The sequence below is a fragment of the Camelus ferus genome, chromosome 1 (genome assembly GCF_009834535.1).
Source record: "Camelus ferus isolate YT-003-E chromosome 1, BCGSAC_Cfer_1.0, whole genome shotgun sequence".
Taxonomy (NCBI): domain Eukaryota; kingdom Metazoa; phylum Chordata; class Mammalia; order Artiodactyla; family Camelidae; genus Camelus; species Camelus ferus.
Genome location: NC_045696.1, coordinates 61752153 through 61773667, shown reverse-complemented (window position 1 = coordinate 61773667; position 21515 = coordinate 61752153). Strand labels below are relative to the sequence as shown.

Sequence of the window (21515 nt, the reverse complement as noted above, 5' to 3'; positions counted from 1 at the left end):
GTGGAGAAAGAATAATTGTTGAATCTGGGTTACAAGGTTTGTTAGACTGTTATACTTTGTATATGTTCGACATTTTCTACTTTTTAAGAGAAAGAAGAAAAGGTATTGGATAAGAAAGGCAAAGTTTTTTTTTTTTAAGAGCTTGTAAATTTTTAAGACTAGCACTAAAAAGTTATTATGTATTGAATACAAGAAGCACAAGAAAACAAATCTCCAAAAAAAATTTTAATGGATGTCAATTACAGCCCTCAAAAGCTGATAAAACTAAAGGTAATCAAAGCCATCCCTAGGACTCCAGGACCCTCAGTTTCCCTTTGTTGGGGGTGACCATGAGTTAGTTACAGCTGATAAGTATTTCTGGGAGAAAGGAAAAGAAAAGGAAGTTAATGAAGGAGGGTAAAACTGGAAGATTCTCAATTATGATCAGAGAGGCAGGCATGCTTTTCTGCATCTACGGAAAAGCATGTTCAAATTGCTCACAAACCCCACCAATTTACCCAAAGTACTGGACTGTCCGTACTTTCTCTTTTGTGCTCTTCTTTTCCTCTTTCCAAGGCTGTCCCCAAGTACATTTTATCCTATCTTGGGCATTCCCTTACCCCATTTTGCATTCTGCTCTCCACAGGCAAATAATTTCTACCCTTTGAGCAATTTCTTCTGGTATTAACCTCCATAAATTTTTTTTCTGGCTTTCATAATTACAAATACCATGTTTACACTGACATTTTTTAGGTTTACAATACACTGACTTACTACTATGATGAGGAAAGATGAGGATTTAGTGCTCTACAACGTATAAACTTTATTTGCCTTCTTTACACACATACTTTTAGGTTCATTTCCTAATTTCCCCCTTTATCTTTTGCTTAATCCTGTCTAAGCACATACATTTTTCATTCTCAAACATGCCAAATACACATGCTACCACTTCTGTTAATAAACTTAAAAAACATACTTCCAGGGGGCTTTTCAGTTACAACCTAATATGAAATTTTAAAAATAAAAGGAAAATTAGAAATAAGAGATACAGATTAAAATGCCCAGGTTTTCAACTGTTCAATAATTATATCCTGTCTGCAAATCTAGATTCTCTATTAGTATTAACTATACTATTACCTCCTTCAAATTTTTACTGATTATGTATTTTTAACTCTCAAATTAAATGTGTATTTGTTGTTATATACAAAGCACTGTTTTCTTCCACTTGGGTTTACCTCTCCATGTAAACTTAGATATCTAAGTGGAAATATATCTTTATCTCCACTTTTATCTATTACTAGCTATCAGAGCCATACTACCATGCTTAACATAATAAAATAAATCAACCCCTAGCCTTTATTCTAAAATCCATTACAGTCCATAATCCCTTATCCAATTCTAAAATCTATAAAGCTCCGAAAAACAAAAGTTCTTTCCTTAGGTTTGGCACCAAAACAAATGTGAATTCAACTAACGTTAAGACTATTTACAGTCTTTACCCCACTTTGTGTAATTAGATCAGTGGTTCTCAACTGGAGGCAATTTTGCTCTGGGAACATCTAGCAACGTTTGAAGACATTTTCAATTGTCACAACTGGGTAGGAGGTGCCACTAATATCTAGCAGGTAAAAGCTAGGAATGATGCTTAACATCCTATAGTGCTTGGGACAGATCCCTGCAACAAGACATTATTTGGCCCTCAAATGTCATTCTTACTGAGGTTGATAAACCCTGGACTAGACTCTTGCTTATAGAAGATACATTAATGTGTTGATTACTGAGTGTTGCCTCAGATGAATCTGAGGAGATTACAGAATACATGATAAAAAGATAGTATTACTACTACTCAAAAGTCAGAAAAACTCTTAATTCCAAAACACAGCTGGCTTCAGAGATTTCATTCAAGATACTGTAGACTATATTACCATACTTTAATAGTCTCTCTCAAATATCACAAATGTCATTAATGTTGGGAAGTCATAAATTATGGCCCAAGTCTTAGAAAATGAAGGAAAGAAGTACAGAAATTCATTGGATGTAACAAGAGTAGGATGAGCAACAACTTTATTCTTTTCTACCACAGTTTAAAATAAATTAGCCTTTCTAATAGTGTTTATATATCACCAATTGTATGTTTATCACCGTAAAAGATAACTTCTTATACTTTAATTAAAAAGATATCAAAACCAGTAATACAAAATAATAATTGAGACTCCTGAAACCACAGTAGCTAATTACCTTTCTCTGTGCTTGAGAATATAGAGATGATTTTATTCCTGGGCTTTTTTTCCTCTGGAACAGAGGGCAACGGTTTCAAACTGTGATTGGCCGACAGAGGGTCTTTGCCTCCAGTGCTAAAAATGGTACTGCTCATTCGCACAGGGGGCGCTGGAGGCTTGTCTTCCAGTTCTCCGTTATCAGACATGATTCTGAATTATGATATGGCCTGAAATAGACAAAAACATAGCGTTAATAACAAAGTAAAACATAGTATGGACAAGTACAAAACAGTAATAATCCCCTCTCCAACTTCAAATTAGAAAACGTTACAAATTTTGCAGATGATAAAGTTAAATCTGCGAAATTTGTAAAACTTAAAGAGACAAAATTGGTTACCAATATAGGCAACCTTCCCTAACAAAGTTGGTAAATGGCTAGCTGAGGGCATCTTTGAAAAGTCACATCCTATTAAGAGGACTATGGTACATTTTGGAAAGCATGGTAACACTAACATATCAAAGTATATCCACTGAATCAATTGATTCTAGGAGTAAATGTTCCAGTAAACAGACAACATGGTCTTAAAAAAGAGAATTCTAAGACGAAGACTATGGGAGTTTGAGATTTGCAAATATTAACTACTATATATAAAATAGATAAAAAAATAAATTTCTTCCGTATAGCACAGGGAACTATATTTAATATCTTGTAGTAACCTATAATGAAAAATATGAAAAGGAATATATGTATGTATATGCATGACTGAAACATTATGCTGTATACAGGAAACTGACACATTGTAACTGACTATACTTCAATTAAAAAAGAAGTATATATGTTAGGAAATAACACCTCACTAAACAAAGTTTTGATTGGTAATTAGATCCTGATTTGATTATGAAGTTATTTAATACATGTAAGTGAATAAAACTTTGCATATGTACAATGGAAAGAATGGCAACTGTTTTTAGATAAAATTAAAAATAACTTAAAAAATTTATTTAGAATGATAGTAGTTGAAGAAAAGTAGGTATAATTTGAGAAGACTTGAGGAGTAAAGAATTTTATCAAATTCCATTCTAAATCTTACAGCTTTTTGTCTTCCTTGATGGGAGTATGTCACAGCACTACTGTATATTTTATATCCCACGATTTATTTTTCAACCTACAAAAGAGGAAGAATGAGAGAAGGTAAAGGGGGAAAATAAACATTTTGGGGGGCACCTAGTTGGAGAAGAGTGTAAAAAAAGTTCATTATGTGTGTATGAGAAAGACTGCCTGAAGTGAAAAAACTACTGGTGGTCAAAAAAAGGAATGGGGGTGGGATCTAAGAAGGTGGTGCAGAAGACATATAGTCAGATGATTCTTCCAAACCAGCTGGTCACATCATGTGTATTACTTCATGAAGTGATAAATCAAGACAGATGTTTATCTTCTTTTTTTCTTTTCTTAGTCAGGTTTTATCCATGCAACACTATTACACTATTATAATACTGTCTCATTAGCATTACTGGAACACATAGATGCATGGAAGAAATCTAACAATAATCTCAATTTTAAGTTCATACTGCCTTTTGAGGGCCTGTACATCTCCTAAAGTAAAATTTTTGCTTGGTGTATGAGAGGTCATCAAAGAGCTGTTTAATTTGTTCCTTTTGACCCATGCTAATCAGTGTTAACATCATCTTAAACCTTTCTACTTTATTCAGATACAAAAGATGCTGATACACCAAAGAGAGATCTTTATCAATAAGACTATTTTTCAGAGACTAAATGAGGAGTAGGAAGGTATCCCCTTCATGTTTGTTACTCAACAACATTGGCAAATCTTTTGGTTCCATGATGGCTAAAAGGTGTGCACAGGCTTATCTTTCCGAATACTGATGGCATTTATAACCTGACCAAATGCGTAGGCGTTGTTAGGCTTGATGATCAGCAGTTGTTCATGGGAATTCTCAGCCCCTCTGCTCGTGTTCCCCTTCTCAGAAGCAAGGCAGTCAGTAGAGATCTCCTCCGAGGTCCTTTCAGGCTCTTCCTTATGGCCTTCATTCACTTCTTGAATTTCAATTTTCCTTCTCTTCTTTTCTTTGTTGAATGATGCTGCATTATCCTGAATATTAAGGATTCTAGTTACCGTGTCCAGTTCCATCTTTGCCTCAACAAACTTGGGTCTAGCAGGAGAACTTTACTGAGATCGTTTAAACTTTTTTGATAATTCTTGAATCCTTTACAAGCAAGGGCTCATCTACAGCACACTTTCACATTCTTGTTATCTGTCCGAAGCGCCTGATTAACAGTCCTGCTTTGCCTCTTCGAATCGACACAGCTTCAAGTAACACAGAGCTCTGTTGGTATAAATAGCACATTCCTTGTTAATCTTTAAGCATTCACTGTATTTGTGAAGGGCATCTTTATAGTTTTTGTCCTTTACACATTGATTTCCTTCTTCTTTAAGGGTTTTAAACATGATTTTCATCTGTGATGCCTGGCTGGTGATGGCTGCAGCAGTTTCCCACTTGTTCTAGGGGCGACTCTGCTGCAGGCTGCCAGGCTCGCAACTGCGCAGCAGTTTCTCCTGCTAGCTTGGTCCACCCAGAGCCATTAAAATTCTTGTTATTCTGTTAATACTGTCATTTGCTATCTGGATTCTGCAGTCTGTGTGCAACACGGTTTTATAATCCACATAAGCTTTCTCATACTGCTCTGAAGTTTCATAGGCCATTGCTCATTGAAGAAGAGGCTTGACTGAGAACAGATGAAGTTCCACAGCCCTGTTACAATCTTGAATGCAGCCATGCAGTTTAATGTAAGATGCTCAGATCCTCTGCACTTCCACTTCCAGCAGGCTCCAGCTGCGCAACTGCCACTGAACACTTGAGGGCTGCCTTGGTGAACGTCCAGGTTTTTTTTTTAATATGCATATTTTTATTGAAGTATAGTCAGTTTACAATGTTGTGTCAATTTCTGGTGTACACCACAATGCTTCAGTTCTATATGAACATACATACATTCCTTTTCATATTCTTTTTCACCGTAAGTTACTACAAGATATTGAATATATAGTTTCCTGCACTATACAGCATGAACTTCTTGTTTATCTATTATATATGTATAAGTTAGTATCTGCAAATCTGTTAACTCCCAATTTATCCCCTCCCATCCCTTTCCCCTCTGGTAACCACAAGTTTGTTTTCTGAGAGTCTTTTTCTGTTTTGCAAATAAATTAGTTTGTCTTTTTTTTTTTTAGATCCCACATATAAGTGATTTCTGTTTTGCAAATAAGCTTGTTTATCTTTTTCTTTTTTTAGATTCCACATATAAGTGATATTATATGGTATTTTTTTTTCCCTTTATGGCTTACTTCACTTAGAATGACAGTCTCCAGGTCCATCCATGTTGCTGCAAATGACATTATTATTTTTTATGGCTGAGTAGTATTCCACTGTATAAATATACCACAGCTTCTTTATCCATTCATCTGTCAGTGGACAGTTACATTGTTTCCATGTCTTGGCTATTGTGTACAATGCTGCTATGAACATTGGGGTGCATGTATCTTTTTGAATTAAGGTTCCCTCTCGATATATGCCCAGGAGTGGGATTGCTGGATCATATGGTAAGTCTATTTTTACTTTTCTGGGGAATCTCCATACTAGGCTGCGCCAAACTGCATTCCCACCAGCAGTGTAAGAGGGTTTCCTTTTCTCCACACCCTCTCCAGCATTTATCATTTGTGGACTTTTCAATGATGGCCATTCTGAGTGGTGTGAGATGATACCTTATTGTAGTTTCGATTTGCATTTCTCTGATAATTAGCGATACTGAGCATTTCTTCATGTGCCTGTTGGCCATTTGTATGTCTTCATTGGAGAATTGCTTGTTTAGGTCTTCTGCCCATTTTTGGAATGGGTTTTTTTTTCTTATTAAGCTGTATGAGTTGTTTATATATTCTGGAGATTCACCCCTTCTCAGTCTCATCTTTTGCAAATATTTTCTCCCATTCCATAGGTTGTGTTTTTGTTTTGCTTATGGTTTCCTTCGCTGTGCAAAAGCTTATTAGGTCCCATTTTCTTATTTTTGCTTTTATTTCTATTGCCCGGGTAGACTGCCCATTGCTGAGATTTCTGTCAGAGAATGTTTTGTCTACATTTTCTTCTAAGAGGTTTATAGTGTCTTGTCTTATGTTTTGCCTATGTTTTCTTCTAGGAGGTTTATTGTGTCTTATCTTATATTTAAGTCTTTAAGCCATTTTGAGTTTATTTTTGTGTATAGTGTGAAGGAGTTTTCTAACTTCATTGATTTATATGCAGCTGTCCAGTTTTCCCAACACCATTTGCTGAAGAGACTGTCTTTATTCCATTGTATGTTCTTGTCTCCTTTGTCAAAGATTAATTGACCAAAAGTTTGTGGATTTATTTCTGGGCTCTCTATTCTCTTCCATTTTGAAGAGGGGTGACAGTTATACAGGAAATCTACTGTATCTGAAACTTCTCTATTAATCTAAAACTATTCCAAAATAAAAGTCTATTAAAAAAAAAGGAATAAATAAGTTCCTCAAAAAGTTAAGTACAGAGTAACCTACCATATGACCTAGCAATTCCACTTCCAGTATATGCCTAAAAGAATTGAAAATGTTTGCACCAAAACTTGCATATGAATGCTCACAGCATCATTATTCATAGTCAAAAAATGAAAATCAAAATATCAATGGATGAACAGATAGACAAATTATGTCATATCTATACAATGGAATATTGTTTGACTACAAAAAGGAGTGAAGTACTGACACATGCTACAACATGAAATAAACCTTGAAAACACAGGTGAAAACAGTCAAGATACTAAAAGACAACAAATTATATGACTCCATTTATATGAAATGTCCAGAACAGGCAAATCCACAGAGACTGAGAGTAGAGTAGATTAGAGGTTGCTAGTGGATGAGATGAATGACATGTGACTGCTGATGCTTTGTGGGGAATAAAAATGTTCTGGTATTAGACATCAGTAATGGTTGTACAATCTTGTGAATATATTAAAACCACTGAGTTGCATGCTTTAAAATGGTAAATTTCAGCTATGTGAATTATATCTCAATTTAAAAAAGGAATTAATAACATTTACCTCATAGAATAAAGATTAAATGAGCTAGTAACTGAATGCTGCTGCTATTACTATCACAGTATTATTATTCATAAGATTCTATGCTAGAAGTTGGAGAATACAAGGACTTAATTCTTCTCCAAGAGTTCATAATCTACTGGGAGAGACCAACACATATGTGTTTAAGTTAGGTTATGCCCTTTATCAACAACTGTTCTCAACACATGCAAAACATTTTGGCCTCAAGATTCCTTCACATGCTTAAAAATTACCAAGGATCTCAATTTTTGTTTATGTGAGTTATATCTATCTATATTCACTATAAGAAATTTAAATAAGTTATTTAAATATTTATTTCATTAAAAAATAATAAACCCATTACATGTTAGTATAAATTACATTTTTATGAAAAATAATATTTTTCAAAACAGAGTATAGTGAGAAGAGTGGCATTATTTTATATTTCTGCAAATCTTTTAAATGTCTGGCTTAGTAGAAGACAGTTGGATTCTCATATCTGCTTCTGCATTCAATTTATTGTGTTCTGTTTTGGTTAAAGTGTATGAAGAAAATCTGGTCTTATACACATATGTAGCTGAAAGGAGTATTTTAACAGCTTTCAGATAATTGTGGATATTGTTCTTTGATACTACACCAAACTCAACCTTCATAAGGTTAGCTATGGAATCTGAAACCAGAGCAATACATCTTTTGTACTCTGTTACATTAAACCCATTGATTTCTTTTGTACTTTGAATCGATCTTTTACCTATGCATGAATTTTATAATGTCATGAATTCATTACTTGGAAATTACTGCCTTGTTCAAATATTAAGATATTCCAACATTGACATATTTTATTATAGAATAAAAATAAAATCACATTCAATATCACCACTAATCTCATCAGAAAAGTCTAAGTATTAGGAAATCATCAAACTCAAGAAAGTGGATATAAGTTTTCTAAAATTCTAATTTTCATTTGAAAATTTAATCAATTAACAACCAATTCTTTCATTCATTCATTTTCAAGAAAACATCTGCCAAATACCTAAGTCTCAACAATCAGAGTTTTTCAGTGAGCCAGTCGTCGTTTCAAATAAATGGATCCAGGAAGAAAGGCCTTTTCAAGTTCAGTCACATAAATGGTTTTTGTAAGACAACCATTTCACACTTCCTCGGTACCTTATGAGTACTTCTCATTTTTCTATATAAAATACTTTAAAAGTAAACTCAAAAGGAGAGATATAGTAAGATTAATAATTTTATTTTTTCATCAAATACATTCTTAAGTGAAACTGGCTTTTAAAAAAAACATAGCTACTGCCTTGAATTGTGTTAAAGTACAGGCAATTTTACCCACCATTGCTTTTTTGTTTTTGTATATATATTATTTTTATTCAAGTATAGTCAGTTTACAATGTTGTGTCAATTTCTGGTGCACAGCATAATGCTTCAGTCACCCATGAACATACATATATTTGTTTTCATATTCTTTTTCACCATAAGTTACTATAAGATACTGAATATAGTTACCTGTGCTACATAGTATGAACTTGTTGTTTATCTATTTTATATATAGTAGTTAGTATTATTCACCATTGCTTTTGCATCTTCAATGCAAATGTCAACACAGTGTAAAAGGCAAAGAATGTCTTAGCATTATTATGAAAATAGGTTTTGACTCATGGACTCTAAGGGTACCACCGAACACTCTTTGAGAACTGCTGCTTTAGTGTGTACCCCAGCTCTGTACTTCACTCTCATATCCCCAATTCTTTCTGATGTGTTACTGAGGAGGCAGAAGACCTGTATTTCCTCCTATACTCTACAGAACACATTTTAACATAGGAAAAGGTAATCATTGGCTAGATTTCTAAGCTAGGGCACAGAAACCTAATCAAATCTTGAATATAGTTCAAAATCTATACATATGCAATGAGATTTACTATACTGTTTTTTGTAACAAAGCCCAGAAAGATCAGTAACTTTAATGCGTTAGCCAGAGAGACTGTCATTTATTTATATGAAAATACCACCACCAAATTCTAAAGCAAACAACATTAACAAGGCAATCTTCAGAACATAGCCTTTCCTTATACTTAGGTTATTCAAAAAAAATTTCTTTTCAGCTCTATTTTAATATACCATGTAGCAACTTTTTAAATTTTCTGCACAAATTCAGCCCAATAAAACTAAAGAGGAGCGAATACACTGTTTCAGAACTTTCTTCTTTTTCTACATTATAAAGTTAAATTAGCTTTGTCTCAAGGAAATCCCAGTTAACATGAAGTACTGTTAGGCAACACACGTCTAAAAAAACTCAAATTTTATGAGTCACAGATGTCCCTAATGAAATTACTCAAGATGACAAATATGATGGCAATAATTCTAAGTAATATGACTCATAAGCAATTGCTCGCAGTGAATATAAGCATGACCCTTGATACAACATTGATGACTCTGCCACCAGCTTAGCCGGGGACTTGCTCACTTCCTTTCAGGATTTCTATAATGAAATGTTTTCAGCTGCTGTTCAGAAAAAGAGGTTAGAAGAAGCCCATTAGCTTCTCAAAGAGTTTCTATACATTCAATTTTTGTTTAGAGAAAGAAATTAGAATTGATTGACTAAAAATAATACATGATAACAATCTCCCTGGCTATACTTTCCTCAGCAGCTACTAAACTCTGCCATTTAGGGCCATTTACTACTAAATCAAACTGATCTCACATGAACACACCACATAAATCCTGTGCTTCATGTTCCACAAATATACCAAAGACTTTCCTGGCCTAAACCATCTTTGGGTATACATGTCTCCATTCTCAAATTTTCTTTATCCGTTTCTCTGCCCAACCAAATCTTTCAATGCTTAGTAAAACTTATTTCCTATGTAAGGTCATGCCCGTCTGTCCCTGTTCAAAATGATCCTTCATACCCTCTGAACGTGAGTTATATAGGAAAATAAATACAGAGAGTATTAAAATTGGACTAGAATTCATCTGGTCCACCTTCCTTACTTGATTTGTGAAGAATCTGACTTACCAAAGAGTAAGCAGTTTTGCCTAAAGTCACACAAATCTAATTACTAACAGAACTAGGACCAGAATTCAAGTTTACTAACAACTCTTCATCTCATGTTTTTTTCTTAATTATATTAATATATCAGACCATTCTTTGGCAATGAATTATAACTGTGGATGAGTAATTATTATTTTAGGTGTTTCTCCTGCCCAAGACTTCAAACAATTCAAAAGCAGGAATTATACTACTACTACTGCTACTACATTATTTTACTACCTCAACACAGATCATTGTGTTTATCTAACAATAAAGTTCACTGATTTATGGCACTACACTCTGTCCCTGGATGAAATATTGTTCTTCCTGAATCAAACAGGATTTCACAAGACAACATATAAACTACCCTATATGAAAAATATCTTTGGAAAGTTTTATACTTTCCCCCCAACAGCTGACTCATGGCCTTAGTCTTCAGTCCTTTTCCATGAAGCAGTGTAGTTTTTTGTTTACTGCTTCTACTGATGGTGTCAAATGCCTAAAACATGCCAAATGAATATGTGATAAGGTTCTTTACATCTTATATTTTAGGAGAAACAAAGAATATAAGAACAATTCATTATAAAATACTGATTTACCAATATTTTGCTCCACCATTACTCAAAAATGTTTTATAAGAAAGGGCAAAATGGTAAGTAATGCCTCTCTCCAAATCTGTTTAAACACTTTTTGCTACTTTTCAGTGAAAAACAAGTAGGCTAAATAAAAAGCATGCCCAAAACACACTGTACTTTTCTAACAGGACCATTGTTTAATTGTGACACAACTCAAAGACAAACAATTCATCAATTGTCCACTGAAGGAGATGAGGGGAAGGCTAAATACACAACAGAAATAAAAAAAGAAGTGGTGTCTGGAACCAGTCAGTCCAACTAGGAGAAATTACTAAATTTATTATAATTTACTCAGACCATTTAAGTTACTGCAAGTAAAAACCATATACTACTGAAAAACATGATTTTAAAAGCACAATTTTGCTTTGTATTTTTACTTACGTTTTATACATAACATACCTTAATTTTTTAGTACCTTATGAATATAATAATACATCACTATCTGATAAGACATCTAACAATCTCTCAATAAGGTCTAAGAGCCCCAACATCACTGGCTTTTTTTATCCCATCCCCCTCTAAAAAAGCTTCAAATGCCCCTGAGAGCAAAAGCATCAATGAAAATATCCCAGATCACCTTAGATGGAAAACACACACTATGAAAGGAAAGTTCACAAATCAGAAAGAAAGGAGTGTGTTCATTTGGAAGCAATGGCTATAATATCAGGCCTACTGTAGCAAAGCCAGAAAGGAAAAGAGGCAAATGAGGAAGAAAAGAGATGTAGAAAACAACTGAGGCACTGGTAAAGAATAAAGGAAAATAAAAAATTTTGCTTTGAACACAAATAAATAAAGGATTGGAAAGCATATCAAATCTTTAAATATGCATGGATAAGCTAGTTAAGATAAAAGGGATGTTTCCATAAAGTGCAAAGCAAAGTGAAACCAGGAACAAGAGAGTAAGCAATTTAGTAATCCAGTTATTCTCGAGGGATTTTTGACTAAACCCTGTAGACCTTAAACTTGTACTTTGATGGCTGTCACAGGGGACAGGTGATAAAACCCAGGGTCTGCCTAAATTGAAGTCCCTCCCATATAAGGCTAGGATCTAAAAGCTATAATCTGTATAAGAGTAAATCAGAAATAAATACCTCTGTGCAGAAGGGGAAAAATAAAACCTTTCCCTTAAGTATTTTGAGCCCACTAATAACAATGGGTGCAGGGCAGCAGGGAACCTCTGAGAAATACTAACAACAGAAAGCATGTTTGTGGTCTGAATTCATCCCATCTATCAGGTTCCCCCCAATTCCTAAACAGGTTTATCGAATGTGGCCACGTTGGTAGCATTCCCTAGTGAATGACAGAATCAAATATAAATACAAAGCCTCCCTGGGACAAAACAAATTCAACACAGGTCTCAAAAAATAACCAAAGATCAAATTCTAAGGAAAAAGAACAGCTCATAGGGAAAGTTCAGAAAACAAACAATGCACAACATTGTAAAATGATTATAACTCAATAAAAAAAGTTAAAAAAAAATGAAGGACATCTTGGTTGCTTCTAAGTTTTGACAATTATGAATAAAGCTGCTACAAAAAAAAAAAAAAAGAAAAGAAAAGAAAGAAAGAAAACAAACAATGCACCATAATTGAGAACTAATCAAAACAGGCTGGTGAAACAGATGTGAAATAATCTGATATAGAACATGTGTAAGAATCTCAAATATAAAAGCAGAAAAAAATATGAAAAACAGCCATACAGAACTTTCAGTAAGAAAAAAATACAATACCTGAAAATCAAAACTCAATATTTGAAGTAAAGAGCAGCATGGACTCAGCAGAAGAGAGAATTAGTGAACTGGAAGATATATGTGAAGGAAGTACCTAGAATGCAGCACAGAATGACAAAGAGAAAATATAAAACAATAGTAAGATGAGTAGGCCAGATGATCTAAGATACAACTATGTGGAGTTCCAGAAGATGATGATAGAATGAAGGACTCATTCACTAGATAAATTAGGGCTGAGAAAATTTCTAGAACCAATGAAGGACACAAATCTGTAAGTTAAAGAAATCAAAAGCAGGATAAAATGTAATCTATGCACATCAAAGTGAAGGCACATCATAGTGAAAGTAAGATCAAAGAGTTCTTAATATCAGCCAAAGGAGAAAAAAGGGATAAACTTCACAGAAGTGCCAGTTGGACTCTGAGCTTACCTTCTGATACCATCAATGAAAGCAAGAAGACATTGGAATATCCTCAATGTACTGGAAGAAAAAGCTGCCAACATAAAGCACAGATTTAACAAAACTATCTTTTAAGAATAAGGTCAAAATAAAGACGTTTTGAGAGAAAAAAAATTTCCAAAAGACTGGAATCACTACATACTCAACCATAATCAATTAAGTTGGAAATCAACAACAAAAAGGTAACTAGGAAAAAACTCCATGAGTTTGGAAATTTTAAAACACCTCTAAAAAACCTATGGTTAAACAAAGATATCATAATGGAAATTAGAAGATACTTAGAATTAAGTGAGAATGAAAAAACTATGTATCAAAACTTGCAGGATTATGATAAATAAAATGTGGTGTATATATACCATAGAGTATTATATAGCTTTAAGAAATTAAATTTGGTACATGCTCTAACAAGGATGAACTATGAAAACATTAAGTGAAATAAGACAGACAAAAGGGGAATTTCACTTATATAAGGTATTTAGAGTGGTCAAATTCAATAGAGACAGAAAATAGAATAGAGATAACCAGGGCCTGGGGCAGGGGATTGTGAAATAGGGAGTTACCGTTTAAGGGGTACAGGGTTTGTGTTTGGGATGATGAAATATTTTGGAAATTGATGATGGTAATGGTTGCTCAACTTAATGCCAATGTACTTAATGCCAATGAACTGTACACCTTAAAAAATGATAAATTTTATATTATGTATATTTTAACACACACACAAAAACCCTTGCAGGGTATGATTAAAGCACTTAAGGACACTTACAGTTCTGAATTTTTACTTGAACGTTCAAGAGTTGTTTTACTATTTACTGGCTTATAATTTCTTAAAATTTACATATAATTATGTGAACCTAGAGCATAGTTCTATTTTACATATAAAAGATACTTTTTACAGTTTTAATACACACTGAATTTTCCACGTATGCAACCACTATGAAATCAAGAGCTTATCTTTGCCTTGCTTAGTTTTACTAAATCCACTCATCATTTGGAACACTGTGTCACTGAAAGCAATGCACTCATGTTAGTTAAATCACCAGAGCAGCACTCCTGCAAGAGACTGCACTATGGCTGAGCCCATGTATATTAGATACAGGCCTACGATCATTTTGTACATTTCAAGTTGCTGTGATTAAGTATTTATAAATTGAAGTACATATTTTATTAGAGTTCTTTTAGTTCTTATTTTTTCCATTATATATTAATTTTCCTCCCAAAATTGATTTTTGGAATTGAGTTAGGGCATTATGCTAATTTTTCCCCTGAAAAGAGGATATGTTAAATAATCTATGACTTTTACTTTGTAAGAAAACAGTGAAACAGTGTTTAAAAAGTATAGACCCGGATATTCCATTTCTAGGAATCTATCCCAAAGACACACTGGCAAAAATACAAGTAAATATATACACTAGGCTGTTACTGTAGCATTATCTATAACAGCAAAAGACCAGAAGCATCTCAAATGGCCACAAAAAGGGGACTGATTGAACTAACTATGGTACATCACACACTAAAGTATTATGAAGCTATAAAAATGAAGGAGGAAATCAATGTATATTCTGCCCCGGAGTAATCTCAGGATATACTACTGATGAAAATGCAAGATGAAGGAAAAAAATATTATGGTATGCTATTATTTACCTAAGGGGAGAAAAAAAACACATATACACACACACATGCTTATTATTATTTTTAATGGAAGGATAAACCATTAATTCTTTAAATCTTCTTTTGGGAAAGGGAAAGAAAAAAATGGAAGAGACCAAAATAAAAGCCAGACTTCTCTGAATATATCTTGCTTTCTATGTTTGATTTGGGAATTTTGTTAATTATATAAAATCACCAGCAGAAGTAGAATAATACAATAAGACACCACAGAGACCTAATCTAACAATACACTGCACACTAAGAATATCCTTGATTTTCACTTTGCAGACAACACATGAAATTTATTTAGCTTTACAATTAAACTAAACAGAGGCCAAAATACTGAACAGAATTAAATGTAAACTGGCAGTGATTGAAAATTCACATTTTCTTCTTTCTGACATCTTCAGGGAATGAGACATCTACAATGTGAACTTTCTACATTATTATATGTATTACATATTTAGCAAGTACTCAACTACATTATGACATTGCCTCTAATATTACCTATTATAATATATCAATTTCCTCTACTGAACTCTACTCATTGTGAGAAGGTACTAATTTTATATCTCCTTTTATTCCCTAATAGCATCTAGCAAAGTGCACAGAAACTCAAAATGTGTTTTTCAAATAAAAAATGTTAGCCAGTTAAGGCAAATAAAGTACTGCCACTAATCAAGTTGTATACTGAAAGCCAAATAATTTATCTTTTAATTTTTAGTCCCTCAAATCAATCACCTGTAGAATGGACTCACACCTGAATTACTATTCTCACAGTGAGTGGGAATGGGAAACTGCAGGATGTAAAAAGTGCTTGAAAAAAAATTTACCCCAATTTTTTATTATCATTTATTCTTTTTTTCCCAATGTTCTCCTATACTAGAAGAAACAAGTGTCATTAACTGCAAATGATAAGACTGTCTACAAAATGCAAACAAAACTATGATGAATTAGGATAAACATAACTTTAGCAAATTTGCAGGATAAAGAGGACCATACAAAATTCAACTGCATTTTTGTATACTAAACAGAAAATGAAATGGGACGGGAAAGGATACCATTAATAGTATCATAAAAACTGAAGTTCCTAGGACAGTAGTTCCCAAACCTGCTCAGTCCACAGTGCCTCAGTAATCATTTCAGTGCCTTAGGTCAAAAGAAATTCGTAAGAGTTTCATTTATTTAGCAGTTAGGTCCACACAACTTCATTAGTATTCATATCCTAAAAACTCAGTAACTATTTGAAAAAGCAATACCCATCAACTGGAAGAAAAACCAAACCTTTTCTATTTCTTTCTTAATCACGTACATAGGGAAACATGTACCTGATGGGTACTGCAGTCTCTGAAACTTCAGACCCCACCCACCCTCATTTCCTATTCCACATTGATTTCCATACTTCTAATTTCAGCAATCACTTCACAAAGACAGATTTTATCAAATGTATCACAACCTAATGCTGAAACTGTGGAACTTCCTAGAGCTAGAAGTCCACATGGTGTCTAACAGATGTCCACTAATTCCATCTATGCCACTGTTTCTCTTTAAAATTTAAAATGTCCCATGGTGCCTTTGAGCTCAATGGGGTACTCCAGGATGCTATGGCAGTTCGAGAACTATGGACTAGAATCTTTACATCAGGGAAAAATATACTGAAAAACATTAAAAAGACCTAAATAAATGGAGAGATACTAATGTTCATGAATTTGAAGACTCAAAAATCTACAAATGCCAAATTTCCTCAAACTAATCTATAGATTCAAAGCAATTCTTTTTTTAAACTACATATACATATATATATATATATATATATATATTTTATTGAAGTATGGTCAGTTTATAATGTTGTGTGTCAATTTCTGGTGTGTAGTCAAAGCAATTCTAATCAAAGTCCCAAATGAGGAAAATGACGTGCTGTTATGTAGACAGGCCAACCCTGAAAGGGAATTTTTTTCAATGAAACTTACATATTTTATTTTAAAATAAATCATCTCTATTGGTCCATTTTTCTTACTGTAAGGCTCTTACAGATGGTCACCTAGGATCCCATGTTTGTTCTTTGCATCAAAATACTCTTTAATACATTTGGCCTTGTTCTATTCATTAATCTAGCTATATGCGAAGTTTTTTTGAGAAACAAAATGAGAGCTGGGATTACAGGGAAGCTTTGTTCCCATTTTCTAAGGAAACAGGGAGCAGTACCTTGGGTGATACAGAAGTGAGCACAGATTTTTTTAGAGATGCCCTTGAAAGATGAACAAGTGGTTGCCAGGTAGAGAACAGAGTTAGTTTATTTTACCCTCTAGGCTCCTATGGGATTTTTTAACTTGCACATCTTGGTATACAAGTTAAAGGCTAATCCTCATACTGAGGTCAGCACTCTACCCAACACTATGCTTTGGCTAGGCTCTGCTAATTTCTGCTTCTTACTTTTCACCGATGGGAATTTGCTCTTAAAATCATCTTCAAATTATTTGCCTTTAAAATTTTTTCCCCTGTGAACACACCATTCTGTAATCTGTGCTAACCAATATGAGAGGGCCATACTAGCCATATATGGCTATTTAAATTTAAATGAAATAAAAACAAAATTGTTTCTTAGTCACACTAGCCATACTGGATACCACAGATACAGAACATATCTATCACTGCAACAAGTTCAAACTGGACAGTTCTAAATCTTTCTATTCAACTGCTCACAGAGGACAAGTGGTTATTTTTAAGTCACATATTTCTAAGTCAAATATTGTAACTGAAAGGTTTAAAAACTAAACTTATACTAGAGCTTTAATATTTTCTTAATTTTATGAAAAATAGGAAAGCAAACAGTTCACTTTTATACCAACTTGGTTAAAAGACTAAGTCAACACGAACTAGTCTGAATTTAGTAGCATATTTTTCTGAAAACAGGCCTAACATTATATATTCTAATCACTCATGAGCTGGTTGTTAATAATACACAGGAACTTTGTTTTCATTCTCTAGAATTACTTTCTAACTTTTAAAGTACAAATGTTAATAAATAGTGATATAAAGTCTTTCTCTTTCATGAGAATCTTACAGTCTTTGCTATCTGGGGGGGGATTAATCCCCATATCTCAGTGAGGGCAAGATTCAGTTTTCAATTTGTCTTCTCAGATTAAATCTGCTAGAACCCTGTTCCAAAGATGAGCATTCACATGACAATCTTTGAGCAAAGAGGAGAGAAAAGCACAATGGACTTCTAAGACACAACATTCAGTGTGATTACAACAAAAAATCCCTTCTTCCTAATAGTCACTTAAAGAGCAAGAAAGTGTTGTCTAGTGATTGTCTATTTGAAAACTTCTTAAAGAAGTTACATAAATAAATCTCACATAAACACCAAATATAGAAAGTTCCTCAAAATGTTAGTTTATATAATTTGGCATTATTATATCTCAAAGCCAATTTTATCCCCTGTAAACAAAGATACAAAAGCAGCACCAAGCACCATCATAGAAAGCTTTTCTTCCCTACTATATCCACTACCTAGCCATATTTTATCAAGCACTTAACACTGGTTCTCTTTATGGGTAAGAGAGCTGAGTGCTTTCCCCTTCTTCATAGACTACAGACAAAAAATACTTGTCTATATTCTGATTTTTAGAAATGAGTATGTACTGTTCTTGCAATGAGGAAAAAACAATGTCACTTTCAACTTAAAAAAAACTCTACTCATGCTACAAGAGCTCTTTCAAATAGTACTTCTTCCTTAACTGTCACATGATCTCTACTCCTCTGAACTCCAACAGCACTAATGCCACTCCCATGCTGATTACTGATACAGTGTCTCTCAATTCCAAATTCATCCTTTTTGTCTACTCTGAAAATGATCTGGGATCTTTAGGTATTTTTCCATGGCCATCTGGCATGGTGTTGAGCTTTATCAGTAGAGGGCGCAGGAGAGATACTGCAGGAGAAAAGTTTTGCTTCCTGGATCTGGTGTGCTTGCTTATCAGGCTCCTATATGGCAAGGTGGCCAGTAGCATACCCAGCAGCCAGCAGCTTCCTCACGCTTCCTTCTTAGGAGGTTTGCAGTGCAGTTAACACCTCCCCATGAGCAGCTTCCCTAGCACCCTAAAGAGCAGATGTCCAGCACATTCCACCAACACAGCACCACTTCAGCTTCTCTGCCATTCGATGAGCCACAGCTATGCTCTCTCCAGCAAGGCTGAACCTCCACCTTCTGGGGGGGAGGAGGGCTCTTCCCTAGGTGCTGTGCTAGGGGTAGCAGCTGCTCCTTATTTCTGTTATTCTTATGTTCTTTAGAATTCTATTTACTTATTACTAGCTAATCCCTCATTACTCCATTCTCCTGTTAGTTAATAATTCTTTCCATGTTCAAATTACTGTGGCTTCTCTCTTGATTGGACCCAGAGTGATACAGTCCTTTCATTAATTTGACACTTACACACTTCCTTGAATTTCAGCCAACTGACTTCTAACTTTTTTTCTTTCTACATGATTATAAATTCCTGGCTGCCAAGGAACACCTTTCATACTTCTCTGTACCAATCTGACATTGTGTAACACAACACTTTTTAATACAAAGGCACCAACAGATGTTTAAAATCACACTTCAGCGGGGAGGGTATAGCTCAGTGGCAGAGAGCATGCTTAGCATGCACGAGGTCCTGGGTTCAATCCCCAGTCCCTCCATTAAAAACAAACAAACAAACAAACAAACAAACCTAATTGCTTTTCCCCAAAAATAAATAAAATAAAAAATTGGAAAAAACCCCCACACACTTCAAATGATTCATAAATACTCTATACCCCTTCATTAGTTTAAGGCCTTTATAAAAAAAATGTTCTAATAACCCACTTTTTTCAAGAATTTTCACCACCAAAAGCATAAGTAATTCAGATAGTATAGGAATACATCCCTCAGTGTTCCTAGACTATAACGTTTTGTTCTGTGGACTTAAGAATTTTTAGACCTTGTAAGACATGAGATAATGAACTGCTCTTGCTCACAGACTGTTCATGGCTACAGGGTAATAAAAGGGCTGAGCATGACTAATGCTTATTTTTATATAAATGTGAACAATAAGGTAAAAAATTACTCAGAATGAGGATGTTACAGCCAAGTGAGAAATTATTTACAAACAAGGTAATGATGTTGGGATTTTAGGGGGTCATGGCTGGAAGTCTAAGAGGCTTTAAGGTAAGCTTCTCCTCAGCACTTCTGAACCTATAGCAGAAACCCCTTCAACAAGAACATCATCAGCACCAAGGGCATCTCTCATGAGGAAAACTAGGAGAGGGTGAGAAAGCTACCCTCATTGGCCCCAAACCCAACTTGCCTTGTTATCTTTTGCTAAAACTGTCCCCTCCGACTTATCCCAACAAAATGTAACTAGCTTGTATAAAATCTGTAATAAAGTGCTTGTTTACAAGCCTCAAAACCAGCTGTCTGTAGGATTAATTCAACAGCAAATTAGAATTGGTAGCCATAGTCAGAAGTGAGAAAATACAAGAACCAAGCAATTGCTTTGAGTTTAAAAATGGGAAAAGTTGAACTACTTTTCAAATGCCTTTTAGTCATTTAAAGCAATGCCCCAGGAAGAGTGTTATGTGGGCTGGCTATTTATTACTGTTACTCAATGAAATACAAAAATTTGAGAATAAGTGTTTAGAAACTTTTAGAGCAATCTGACAGAATAATTTGCTATTGACTCTAAAAACAACAACAACAAACGGGACTTACATTTACATTTTACACGTCTGGCTTTCCTTTCATTTCCATTTTATGATATTTTACAATTAGTCCATTACAGAAAGTTCCTAAGAAGCACTGATCTAAGGCACTCAATTCTGAACATAAAATGTTTTCCCAAAGGATTTGAAAATACACAAATGGGCAATAAGCACATGGAAAGATACTCAACATCATTAGTGACCAGAGAAATGCAAATTAAAACCACATGAAATAACATTTCACACCCATTAGGGTGGCTATACTCAAAAGACAGAAAATTGCAAGTGTTAGTGAGGAAGTAGAGAAACTGGAATCCCCATACACTGCTGGCAGGATTGCAAAATGGTGCAGCTGCTTTGCAAAACAGTCTGGTGGCTCCTCAAAAGGTCAAACATAGAGTTACTATATGACTCAGCAATTCTACTCCTATGTATAAACTCAAAATAAGTGAAAATATGTCCCCACAGAAACCTATATACAAACGTTCACAGAAGCACTATTCATAGAAGTCAAAAAGTGAAAGCAACCCAGATTTCCATTAACTCATGAATGGACAAATAAAATGTGGTTTATCCATAAAATGGAATGTTATTCAGTCATAAAAAGATATGAAGTACTCAAACATGCTACAATATGGATGAACCTTGAAAACCTTGTGCTAAATGAAAGAAACCAATCACAAAAGACCATGTGTATTATGTGTATTATATAAATCTGCTTATATGTACAGAATAGACTAATTTATAGACAGAAAATAGATTAGCTGCCTGAGGCAAGGGTACAGTTTAGGGTAAAATGAGTGACTGTTACTGGATGCAAGATTTCTCCATACAGTAATGCAAATATTCTGGAATTAGACAGTGGTGATGGTTGTACAACCTGTGAATACAATAAAAAAACAATGACAAAACCCCACTTAACTGTAGATCTTTTAAAGGGTAGGTTTTATCATATACGA

At 34.2% G+C, this 21515-nt stretch overlaps 1 protein-coding gene and 1 pseudogene across 4 annotated transcripts in view; both read right to left on the bottom strand.

The window, feature by feature from the left end:
* The window catches only part of PAK2 (p21 (RAC1) activated kinase 2), a 74992-nt gene that overhangs the window by 37534 nt on the left and 15943 nt on the right, over positions 1-21515 (bottom strand). For 2 of the 4 annotated variants that reach the window (XM_032481480.1, XM_032481465.1), the window contains one exon: positions 2218-2425. In XM_032481480.1, coding sequence (XP_032337371.1) covers positions 2218-2404 — 187 coding nt within the window. In that variant the 5' untranslated portion in view covers positions 2405-2425. Of the gene's footprint in view, positions 1-2217; positions 2426-3289; positions 3365-13155; positions 13220-21515 lie in introns of all 4 variants that reach the window. The other 2 variants (XM_032481476.1, XM_032481471.1) reach the window with 2 other exon arrangements.
* On the bottom strand, positions 3378-5213 carry LOC102506174 (annotated as a pseudogene).